The sequence below is a fragment of the Saimiri boliviensis genome, chromosome 4, assembly GCF_048565385.1.
Source record: "Saimiri boliviensis isolate mSaiBol1 chromosome 4, mSaiBol1.pri, whole genome shotgun sequence".
Taxonomy (NCBI): Eukaryota; Metazoa; Chordata; class Mammalia; order Primates; family Cebidae; genus Saimiri; species Saimiri boliviensis.
In genome coordinates this window covers 115,192,898-115,206,091 of record NC_133452.1, presented here as the reverse complement: position 1 = coordinate 115,206,091, position 13,194 = coordinate 115,192,898, and the positions used below count along the sequence as shown (strand labels likewise).

Here is a 13,194-nt window from a genome sequence, read left to right as displayed (position 1 = left end):
GTCCCTATCATATCATAAATGCTCAATAAATGTTGTTATTATTGCTACTATTATTGATGAATAGAGTGACTTGTTTTCATGATCATTACATTTGTCATGGTATGTGGCACAGAGACAGTTTCCTGTATTTGCTCATTGATTATACCCAATCACTATGTAATGATTTGATGTCATAATCATCAGGGCTTCCCAGTGAAGCAATGGAACACACTACCATTTCATGTATTTCCAATGCAGACATTTCTTGAACTTTTTCCCAGTAGTTGGGCTGTTGCTATTAAACAAATTCTCGTATCCCTGTATAAGAACATGTGTTTCCTGAAGAAGTTGATGGTGGCTAAATGAGAGTACTTCGCCTGAAATTATTTCTGGAGTTCATTACTTTTGAGTTTTGAAAGGACTAAAAATTAAAGGAATGAGAGAAGAGATCGGGTAATTTGAAGTAAGAAAAGTGGGATATGGAATAAAGATCAAAGTGAAAAAATGATATTCTAAAAATGTGAAGTAGATTTGCCAGACTTAGGAAATGAGCTATATTAGAAATTATGAATTTTCAGTAGATACAGATTTAATACCTGACGGGTAATGGGAGGTGAATTCTGGAAATGACAATTCAGGAATAATTAGCTCAGGTAAAGCCACAAAATTGACAGCCCTATCAGGTCAAGAGAGAGAGCAAATGTCTTAGAGCATGTTCACCTATGTCAGTGAGGATTAAGAAATCCTATTTGCTAGATTATCTTTCCAAATGCCATGCTATTCATCCATATTTTCCTAAATGTTTCTTCATATTTCTATCAGTTTTGATGAAGGGGATGAAAAAGTTATTTACAAGATTTATTTGCTTTTCTCACTCTACATGCAAAAGATAGACTAAGAAGCATCATATTCTAGTATTAAAATTGCCATGTAAGTAACAAATTGATTTAGTTTCCTTTTTTTGGTCATATTTTAGGAAAAAGAGGCCTGTGACCTCTGGACAAAATAAAGAAATACTCATTAAAAATAAAAAATGGGCCAGACGCGGTGGCTCAAGCCTGTAATCCCAGCACTTTGGGAGGCTGAGGTGGGTGGATCATGAGGTCAAGAGATCGAGACCATCCTGGTCAACATGGTGAAACCCCATCTCTACTAAAAATACAAAACATTAGCTGGGCATGGTGGCACGTGCCTGTAATCCCGGCTACTCAGGAGGCTGAGGCAGGAGAATTGCCTGAACCTGGGAGGTGGAGGTTGCAGTGAGCCGAGATCGTGCCATTGCACTCCAGCCTGGATAACAAGAGCGAAACTCCATCTCAAAAAAAAAAAAAAAAAGAAAGAAAGAAAGAAAACGAAAAGTGTATATTTCTCATATGGCACTTTAATATTTTTACAAAAGTAACAGCCCATGTAATAACACATTTTCATATCTGATTAGCTCCAGTTTTTCTCTAATGTTCTCGGCAGGCGAATCAGTTGAAAAAATAGTTACAATTAATTGAAAGTAATGTCTGAAATTGTTAATTAATGCTTTTCCATGTTTCATTTTCCCATTTTGTTTTATCAATTTAAAATCCACTTAAATCCCACCAAGGAACCATTGTTGGTCCTCTCAGTAGATATTTATTTAGCTGTTGGGCTCCCAGATGATGGAGGAAAATGAATACTTTGTGGGGAAAAGACATACTTAGATACATAGAAAGTACCCTAAAATCATTATTCAAAGAGCTGTGGTTTTGTGATAAAAATAGAAAATAGAAAACTCTTAGTTGTAAAATAGCTCTAGAAATTATCCTTACAAATAGCATCAATTTCCCCCTCTGCTACCAAATTTCATTTCTTTTATCCTGAACATTTAGAGTGTGGACAACTATTGTCTGACAACTATCTCTTACTCTTGTACAATGTTGCAATATGGCAAGGGGATGTGAGTTAAACACTAATGCTTACAACTCAAAATATTCTAGTGTAATTTTGTGGCTCCTGCTACAACTGACAATGAAATTATTTATTTGCTAAATACAAAATACTTCACAGATATCAGGTAATTTTGAAATGATGAACTGTGCTTCTAAGAGGAAACTCTGATATTTCACAAATAAATTTTGTAATTTGGGTGACATTATCCTTTTCTTAGCAACAGTCGTAATATATGACATGTGACTATATGACATGACCTAAAGTATGTGGGATTCGGAGCATAGTTTCAGTCCCACTGTAGGCACCAGAAATCTAAGCTGGTATTATTAACTGTTGTTTTCCTGTTTTGTTGATGTTTGCTTTTCATATCTAAATAGGTTTACATTTCTTGACATTCATCTTGTTTTACTGAATTGCTTTCTTAAGTTAAGACCATTTTTAGTTATTTGTCTCTCTTCGAGCTAATATACCTGTTTAAGTTGATGTTATTGCCTACAAAATATACTCAACAGTCCCTCACCTCTCTCTCAATCAACTCAGTGATTGCTTCTTATGATGGAGAGACCACAGGCAGCCTCACTTGGGAAAAACCCAGCAGGTGAGACTAGTGGTTTTCAGCTGGTTTATAAAGCACATAAGCTAGCTGTGAGGGGTGTTGGAATTCTTTACTAGTAGAAATGGTAATATTAAAAGCTATAGACAATTTTGTCTTTAATATAACCTGTTAGTTCCAAGGTTATTCCTGTAACACTGTCATTCTCACTTTTTGATCAATATGGTTTCTTTAATGGAAAATAAAATGACTGGGACTTTTGTTTATGCAACTGGAGCCTATGATGATGTTTAAAACGGAAGAACCTTCTGTCATTATGGTTCAGGGAGCAAAAGAGACTGAATCTGTGGATTGAGACCATGTTTTTTACCTTACTGGAAATATTAGACATCCTTGTGGTCTTTCTCATGTTCTCTCTAATTACTGTAGTTTGTCCTTCCCAAATTAGTTTAAAACAAGAACGGCAATAACAAAAACACCTTGCTCTAAATCTAAAAGAATAAGCCTTCTAAGCAGGCTTCATATGTGTTTACCTAAATATTCGAGTAGACATGGGTTGGTGAGAAAGAAAGACAGTTAGCTAGAGTTAGAAGCCTGGAAGAGTCTGCCACCCAGGCCTGCCCAAGGGTACTTCCTGTAGAGAAGCTGGGTACTCAAGAAGAAGTGAAAAAAAAATTTTTTTTGTACCCAACAAGCCAAAGAGGAAACTGCCAATTTCTTCTTGCTTTTAGGACATGGTGACCCTACTAACTAGTGAAAACATAACTAGTAGTGAATGATAGGTGGGAACAGAGAGCTCTCTCACATATCTCCCCTCTTCCCCACCTCTGGCACAGGTATGGATGGGAAAGAAGTATTGAGTCAAAGTTTCTGCCTCTAGGAACTTAGTTAGAAATACAAGAAGGGGTCGAGCAATAATTTTAATTATCTAAACCTTTTGAAAATGAATCTCATACAGCATTGTCCTGCATGGATCTTCCTGGGAGAAAATGGAGATGGCCATTATGGTCAAATGAAAGGTGACATTTTGAGAAATAATCTCCTGCGTGTTTAATTCATGTAATCCCTGTTTACCTCAACAACTTTGTTTCCTCAAACTCTTTTCCTCTTCTCTCCCTCTTCCCTTTCCTTGCCCTACCTCTTGCTTCCACTTCCCCTTCTTTCCTCTCTTTCTGTATCTTTAACTTCTCCCTTTCCCATGGGTAATTCCTCATCTAGCATTGTACCCATAAGTAAAAAAGACCATCTACCCTTCATTACACCCTCTTTTCTCAGTTCAGCTTTCATCTGTGTTTGCAGCAATTCTCTTCATTCTCTCTTTATTTTCACATCACGTTATTTCTCTTCAGCCCACTGCAGTTCCACTTGAACTTCATCTCCTATTCCTTCTGCATAATTCAAAGCAAGACTTTAGACCTCATCTTATTTGATACCTCCCTCTGATACACTGGCCATTGCTTCCTCTTCTGGCAGTTTCTTACTTCTTAGTGGATGGGCTTTGTTTTGCTTTATTTTTGTATGGAATGAACAAGTCTTCCCTTGCAGTTTTAGTGGCAGGAAATTTCTGGTATTCTAAGATTTTCTAAAGTTGCGTTGAATTTGCAGGCAGCACATGGTTTTTGGAGAATGAATGCAGGTTAGTAAGCAGATAAAAAAGCAAATGAGAGAATGAATATGTAGGGAATGATAGCAGATGTAAATCCGTAAGTAAGTAAAGTAAGTATAACATTAATATTGCTGAATGGAGAAGTAAACTATGTTAACAGAAAATAATAGCTTGAGTAAAAAGAAGTTAATTGAACATGTTGCCAAAATCTTGGAAACAATATGAGAAACTTAAAGAATCAAGTCTGTTCATATTCTGGAGATACAAAGTATGATAATTTGTATCATCAAAGGTAGATTGCAATGATTAAGAAGATCAGAGACTTGACTTCTTACCTATTATTTTGTTTTCTTATTAGTCTTTGAAAAATTTGTTTTTCCAAAATTTAAAATCTCTCATTAATCTCTGTAGCGAATCTTTATTTTGTTATCGCCTTTATTTTAGAATCCTAGCCTTTTCATATTGTTTCGTGAATAATTTCCTGGCCTCTTCAGGGGAAGGTCAACATTCCTCATTGCTCACTGTGAAAAATGGCCAGCTGGTTTCCTTTGTCCTATAATTAGGAATCTACTTCACCTATCTTCCAAACCTTTTGAAAGTAAAAATTACTCTGATGAAGCTCCTGAAGCTTCCCTGCATGCACACTGGTAGTGTAACAGGACCTGATGGTTTGTGATTAGTACATCTGGCTTTTCAAAATATCAACGTTCTTTCCCTTCTGGTGTAGAATTTTCACCATTCCATCTTCACCCTATGGGTAACAGTCATCATGTTCATTTGTTCACTGATAAATTGGCATGAATATACAAACTTACATATAAAGTGAGTTTTAAAATAATATTCTTCACCTTTTCCTCTTTTAGAATTTGTGAATGGAAATGAGATCACTTCCAAAGACCTCCTTTGAAATATATATTTGAAGATATTTTTATCAATTGTGTTTTATTTGTCTTGCAAATGAATCATTTGTCTTTTCACCTTTCTTTATTCTTTAATTTATAGAAACCCTTTCTCTATGTACCAGGATCATATGTCTTGCATTTCACATTTTGTAGTGTTCCAGTATTGTCATTGGTCTTAAGGTCACTCTACACTTCTAGTTTAGCCAGCTCAATATTCCAATGTCACCATTGTTCTGTTATGTAATATTTGGTGAAGATGGTCTGGTAGTACTAGAATAATGCTTAAAGAACACTGAATTATGTAGGATTATTTGAATACTTTCAGCAATATACCTGTATCAGGAAATCAATGGTATTGAAACATGTCTGAGGATGCTAGACTCTGTAACTTCACAGCTGATATTTATCAGTTTCCATTCATCTTTTAAATATTAAAGATAGCTGCCTGGCATGGTGGAAAGGACATTAGTTTTAATACCAAACCAACCTTGATTAAAATCCTGATTTCTTAAGGTATCAACATTTGCCCTTTATCATTGTAAAAATAATTTAACCTCTTAGATCCATAGTTTCTTCACTGACCAAGTAGGACAATGATATTCTCTGGTAGGGTGGTATGAAGAATACATGACATATGCTGGAAATATTTTGGTACATAATAGGTATTAAATAAATAGAAGTTCTCCTTATTTTTCTACCCTTTTTATAAAAATCAGAAAAAAGGATATTTTTTTCTCTTTACCATATATAATTACTTTAATGTCTTATTTGATAAAATATTGGTACATCAGATGTTAAATAATATTTCACTGGTTTGAAGCAGTAAGTGAATATTTAAGAGTTCTTTCCACTAAATGAATCATATTCTATGACATACCCTTCAGAAAGAGTGAACCTTACTCAAACCATATGAATACAAATTTAGTGAAGTTACTGAAATCATAAAACTTCTTGGTCATTTATTTATATTTTATAAATACTTCATAGAAACTTGCTATAATGTGACAAAGTATTACCTAGAATCTGTTTTAAATCATTGTATTTTACCATATTAAATTAGTTACTCAAGCTTGAAGTCTATAGATTTTCATTCTTTTTATCTTCCTTATTCATTTAACAAATATGTAGTAAGTTGCTATGACATGTAAGACACTGTTCTAGGCTCTTGGAATATGTCAGTGATCCAAAGAGACAAAGATCTCTGATCTTGAGAAGTTCATATTTCAGCAATGGGAGACAGTAGATCTCAGAAAATAGTAGAGCAAGGTGAAGGGTGCATGGAAATATTTGGATGTGGTAAGGGGAGAAGATTGTAGAAATAAGTAGGATAATTAGGGTAGGAACCATCAAAAACTGACAATTGAGCAAAGACTTGAAAGAAATAGAGGTGTAGTAATACCTGTATTGAGAAGAGCATTCCGGACAGAAGGAAAGCTTGGTGCAGAGACTCAAGGAAGGAAGGTAGATGGAGGGAGTAGTGATGCTATCCTAAGGACTCTGACAATTCCTTATCTGTAAAGTAGGGAACGATTGGGTAGACGTTGCAGGACCTGATTTATCTTTCAAAAGAGTCACTCTGGCTGTTGTGTTGAGAATAGACTCCAGGTGGAGGACAATAGTAAATGTTGGGTAACCAGTTAAAAGTCTATGGTGAGAATTCAGATGAGAGACAATATTGGCTCAGGATGGGATGGCAATAGTGGAGGGGTTGATAAGTGGTCAAATTCTGCACAAATTTAGAAAATGCATAGAGTCTGGTAGATAAGACACAAGATGTAAGAGAAAACTAGGAGTCAAGTCTAAGGTTTTTGGCCTGAACAGTTAGAGAAATGTAGTTATGAACAGCCAAGATTGAGATGGCTGCTAGTAGAATCAGGTTTGAGGGAGAAAGATGAAAAGTTCCATGTTAGAAATGCTGATTTTGAGAGGTCTATTAAATATCCAAGTAGAAATATTGAGGAGGCAGTTAGATGTCTGTCTGGAATTAAGAAGAGAGAATCAGGCAGGAAATAAGAATGTTGCATGTATTTAGGGTACTTTATGGCTAGTGTCATGTTGAAGAATGGCATGAAGGACTGAATGGGGGTTGTAGAAGGGAAGGTGGCCAGGTGCAGAGCTCCAGAAGTCTTTTCTTGTCTGTTTCTAGGTACTTTTATTCAGTAATCAACAAATCTGAAAATTGTATATTTGAAAAATGTTTCATTTTGTCCACCTTATATTATCTTAACTGCTCCTAAGGTCTCTTAGGACCAGTGTGAACTATTACAATAATACTTGGGAAGTAGACACAAACACTTGTCTTTTCCCTAATACTGTTTGGAGATAATTGTCTCCATTTATGATAGGAAAATTAAAACATCATAAGATTGAGAACAGAAATGTAAACGTGCCATAGTCTACTATTTGACTGCTTCCTGCACAGTAACTAGTTTCCTGACATTAGTCATGAAAGATAAAACCATTTAAAGTTCACATTCAGATAAAGTTTTACATAAAACAGTGGTGTTTTTTGGGGGAGGGAGGGTAGAGGGTAGTGATTGCAGGCACCAAAATGGAAAGTCAAAAGAGAGAAGGTAATTATGTAAATTGTGTTTCTTGAAGGCATTTAGAATTTTTAATTCACATACTCTAAGGATCTGAAAGCACATTTAGTTCCTGTTTGGAGAGATGAAAGCCTTGCCATAGCTTCATCTGCAGGCTTGTGGCAATGTTAGTTTCTCCCGTGTGTATGTGCACTGAAGAGTGGAAGTGGCTGAGTGGGCAGTTGGCAACCATTCATCGCATTGATTGCAGTCATTCATAAAACCCAGCGGCACTGAGGGTGGAGTCAGGAGGAGCATTCCCCTGAGCCAGTTACAGAATGTCTTATTTGCATAAATCTTCAGTGATGCTTCAGTGATGAGGGAATGCTCACATGCAGTTAGAAGACTGTCTAAGAGCTCCAATCTGATAAATCTGAGTAAAGACTTTGCAAAAGGTAAGAAGTCAAACGCTTTGAATTCCTAGTCCCTCAATCCGTGGTAATTCTGGGAAGTCAGCCTTGTGGCGGCGTTTGTGGCTAAAGGAGTGAATTATACCTGGAGACCGACCCCTTAAAAGCTGCAACATACTGAAATATCATTGTTGTGTTTCTTAAAGTATGCGGGATTTATATTATTATAGCAAGTCTAATGCATAGGAAATAGCAGAAATTGCTGAGGTTACACAGTTTCCATACATTAAAACTGTCAAAACTATTAAAGGTTTATCTCTCCAAACTATAATACAGTTCAATTATAATTTTAAAGAAATGATAATCCACACAAGCTAACAAAAAATCTTGTGAGTATATTATACTCTGATTTGTCTTACTCTGAGTGTGGAGTACTTTGTTCTTTTTCTTTCTTACATCTAGAAAAGATTTTAGCTAAAACAGAAATCAAATTAGAAAACACAGGCGTATCTATTGCCAGGATTTAAAATCCCCCCAAATTGGGTAAATAATTATCAACCTGAAACAGTTAGTTTTCTCCCTTCAAAATACAGATTCAATAGCTAGCTACATTGCTCTCGTCTTGAATATTTATCCTGTGGCCAGAATATATCTTATGGAAAATGAGTTATTTTCCTGTATTATTCATTCAAGTCAGATTAATTCTAAATATATTGCTTTTGAATATTGATGTGTTTATTTTTATTATTCAATAACACTTTAAAGTTAAAACTTTGAATGAAGTTTTTGTCAGAAAGATTCTATAACACACATAGACCAAAACAGTATGTCAACTTGTAATTTTAAACCAAAACCACTGGGCACTTGAGATTAGACAAGAATTTTCTTAGAAAGATAGGGCTTTTTAAATTTTTATTTTATTTTTGTTTTATCTTTTATTTGAGACAAAGTCTTGCTCTGTTGCCGATGCTGGAGTGCAGTGGCACGATCTCAGCTCATTGCAACCTCCGCCTCCCAGGTTGAAGCAGTTATCCTGCCTCAGTTTCCCGAGTAGGTGGGACTATAGGCATGCACCACACACCCAGGTAAAACTTGTATTTTTTTTTAGTAGAAATGGGGTTTCACCATGTTTGTCAGGCTGGTCTTGAACTCCTGACCTCAACTGCTCTGCTGACTTCAGCCTCCCAAAGTGCTGGATTACATGTGTGAGCCACCACACCTAGCCAATAGGGCCTTTTAGTGAGAAAAAAAAAAAAAAAAAAACAAGTTTGCTTAGAAACCTACCTTTTGTGCTGCCTAACACAATATTTGTTAGAAAATGATTATTTCAGCACATATTTTTAAAAACTCTTAAGTGGTACATTTGTTTTATTTGAAAGCACTGTATGAATACCTGAGACTTAAAGGGGGGAAAAAAAGAGATCAATTAAGATTTCTCATAAATTTAATTCTTTAGAATTTTTCCAAGTTGGTATATTTCAGATATTTTCATGAATAAGTCCACGTAGGTTAAAAATGCTGCGTATGCTATTTTTAGTTAAGTGAGAATTGCTAAAGATTTTTGAATGCTATGAAATTTAACTTGCTGGACATTTTACCTGTGTAAGTTAGATTAAAATTTCAGCGCTCAGAATCCTAGGACATTACACTTCCTTAATAATTGCCTTCCTGAATGTTCTGAATGCTGATGCATGATTGGCCTTCTCTCACAACACTGGGAAAATAACACAAGGCTTTGTGGTTCCTGTGGATGTCGTTGACTCACATCTTTTGACCAGCTCATTGAAAGTTTAGCATCAAATCTTGGTGAACACCACTTTTTGAAACTTATCCCAAAGGGAGGTTGTGTTGAGGCTTTGAAATGGCACCGTTTTCCTTTCTTGTCATGTTACATTTTGGTTTTGAAGTCTTACTGACCTTGTTTGGAATGAGCAGTATGTGTGTGCACGTTTCTGTGCATTGTGTCCGTGTTTCCCTGTATAATTTCTTTCAGAAGTGGAGAAATTTGCCATGCAGTTTAAGCTCTGGGAAAATAGTTTATCTACCACTGCTTCACCAGTGATCCACTTCTGGAATAACATGACTGGCCTCAAATATGAGCAGGGTAGTCAAATCTCCAAAAAGCCTTCATGAAAGCTGTTAAGAACCAGATTCATATTTGAAGCATTCTGGATCCTAAGGGGCATTCCATGTAGCAAAGACTAAGACGTGGGCTCTAAGTTTTGTAACCAAACCTTCTCTATTCAAAGCCATGTTTATTTTAAAGCTTTAGAGGAAAAGAAATATCTGAGCAATCCAAATTCATCCTCAGATGAAGGTGTTTTCTGATTTCTGCCAATAAATGTCACCAATGCTCTGTAAGCCCTGTTTACGTGAAAGTAGGAATATCTCTTCCTGCTGCCCTTTGAAGCTGTTATATTGTCTCCCATCTGTATTTATTTTGTGATGGATGGCTTAAGGCACAAAGACATTGATTACATTTTTTGACATTTTGGAGGTATCTTTCTTATTTTACACACACACACACACACACACACACACACACACAGACACACACACACACACAAACACACTTTATATATGAATATTATCTTTGCTCTCTTCCTCCCCTCTTAGTATGAGGAAATTTTGAACAAGGGGGATGCCTTGAGGCCTCTCAGATATTTTTGTACAAACAGAAAGACCTGTGTGGTAATTGACGGTGTGAAAGAAAAGTCCATATTTTTTAGTAAAATAGCAAAAGCTACAGAATATTGGGCTCAAAATTTAACATATCAACATAACAGCTGTTCCTATTTTTAAGCTTTCAGACATCTTCATGGGTCCCGCCAAAGCCTTCAGTAGCTTTTCTGCTATGAGAAAAGCTGCTGACAATCATGTTATTGATGCTAAAAGGAAAGTCAAATACAGAGGCTAGCGCAGATTTTATTTGGGTATAATTGAGCTTTTGGAAGCCTGAGTCGAAGATTTCCAACTCCAGGGGCTTTGCTGGGGCCCAAAGGTTAATATTAAACGGACTTGCAAAGACTTTCCCTTAGTTTGTTTTCCAGTACCGTGTTTAATTTCTAGATGTGTTCTACCCTTTTTATAATTAATAGTGCATTGTGCTGTCTATCATGCGCCCCAGGTGTGTTGTCAGGGACATGGCGAAGCCTGCTGCCTGCAAAACACCAAGAAATGCTGAAAACCAGCCCCACCAACCTACACCGTAAGTATGGCATTGGTTTTATTGACTGAAAATGTCGTCTCTTACGCAGATCATTGGTTGCAGATTTATTCATGTTGCATGTAAGAGTAGATACTCTGGCTACTCTTGTGTATGTATAATAAAAAGGCTACTGTTGAATTAGATAAAATTAGCTGAGTTCTGGATTTATTATTTTTGTTAAGTGATATTTCTAATACCATATTGAAAGGATTAAGCTAGTTGGAGGAAAAGAACAGTTTTCTTAGGGCTGTAAAGTGACAGCAGTTTTTTTGTTTGTTTTGTTTGATTGTTTTAGATTTGGAATGTGTATGAGCTGAAACATAATACCTCAGGGAAGTAGGGAGGCAAGGTAGAGACAGTGTGCCGAGTGGGGCCTTTGTTTATAAGGAAAAGGCATAGGTAGTCCATTATCCAACCTTCACATGATATTCTTTAAAGGTAATAGAAAATTTTTACAAGTGGATTGTCGGCCGGGCATGGTGGCTCACACCGGTAATCCCAGCACTTTGGGAGGCCAAGGCGTGTGGATCACCTGAGATATGGAGTTTGAGACCAGCCTGGCCAACATGATAAAATCCCATCTCTACTAAAAATACAAAAATTAGATGAGAATGGTGGTGGGCATCTGTAATCCCAGCTACTTGAGAAGCTGAGGCAGGAGAATCACCTGAACCCAGGAGGTGGAAGTTGCAGTGAGCCAAGATCATGCCACTGCCCTCCAATCTGGGTGACAGAGTAAGACCCTATTTCAAAACAAAAACAAAAACAAAAGTGGATTGTTCATCTAGTTTTGTTTGCATTACTGCATTCTTAACTCAAGATTCTAGTGATTAGTTAAATGACCAACTGAAGGCATCTCATTCACATCTGAAACTCAAGAGTTGACTGATTTGATTTCTTCTCTACTCCCTGCTTTACTCTTCATTTGGTCATTGAAATGCTTATATTTTATATATTACATACAGTAACATATCATTTAGAATTATTTATATTTTAGGATATGAAATTTGGTAAATTTCAGGAGGTTTGATAGGGGTTAGAGATCTTACCTTAATAAGAATACGTGAATATCATCTTCTACATTTAATTGGTATTTTCCAAGGAATAAAAATAGTTGTGAATTGGCAATAGTAAAAATGATAGATAATTACATTTTAAAAAGTAAAAACTTGGAAGAAGTGCTTTAAATGATATTGCCATTTTTATCCTATAGATATTTTCTATAGATATTCTGACTTTATGTAAAGCCATTTTTGTATAATGGAACTTTTTGGATAATTCATAGAAACCTTACATCCCCACTTGTCATCTTATATTCTAGGAATTAGAAAACATTTTACTTATTTTAGGATTCAAGTTCTGTGAGGAATTAAAATTGATATTAAAATCTGTTTATATTCTACATACTGAGGTTTCATTTTAATTGGTCTTACCTATTCCAAAGTTCATTTTAAATTGGACATTATTAGATATAACTAGCATTTACCATCCTCCACAACAAGACATTGGATAATATTTCCCGTATTTTGTTTCTACTTTCAACAGACTTAACAGTTGTCGAAATCTGTGGTCACTTTCATTGTACCTAATGGAAACTGCTCTGTGGCTCTTCTGAGTGTAGTGGCTGAGAAGAAGCAACTGTAGATTCTTTGGGGATCCTGTTTTTTGACAATCTCTTTGCTCACTCAGTTCTTTTCTGTTTAAAATAATGAGCTTCTCTGTTAGTGACTTGAAAATTTAAAGTTTGCTTTCATTCCCTAGGATAGCTGATTCTCTGTAGAGAGTAATGTTTGTGAATGAAACTCTCCATAGCCACATAAATCCCTTTTTAGGTTAACATAGAAAGGACAAAAATAAATTGGAGGGGGTGACTGAGGACAGGCTTTAACCTGTAGATCAGTGTTTTTAAATTTGTAGTTTGTGATTTTCAGTGTGTCTAAAAATCAGTAGAGGCTAGTGACCAGATCTCTTTTAATATTAAAAGAAAATAAAAGATAATAAAAAATATAAAAGTGCCTCCCAGGTTAGTATTTTGGGTCAGAACTTAGATTTCTCTATATGGTAACTGTGTTAAAATATAAAATTTAATAAGCA

At 35.7% G+C, this 13,194-nt stretch overlaps 1 protein-coding gene across 27 annotated transcripts in view; it reads left to right on the top strand.

The window, feature by feature from the left end:
- The window catches only part of RIMS1 (regulating synaptic membrane exocytosis 1), a 521,656-nt gene that overhangs the window by 83,094 nt on the left and 425,368 nt on the right, over nucleotides 1-13,194 (top strand). For 26 of the 27 annotated variants that reach the window (XM_074398079.1, XM_074398078.1, XM_074398076.1 and 23 more), the window contains exon 2: nucleotides 11,020-11,100. The exons of the other annotated variant lie outside the window; for it this stretch is intronic. In XM_074398079.1, coding sequence (XP_074254180.1) covers nucleotides 11,020-11,100 — 81 coding nt within the window. The remainder of the gene's footprint in view (nucleotides 1-11,019; nucleotides 11,101-13,194) is intronic. 27 annotated transcript variants of the gene reach the window in all.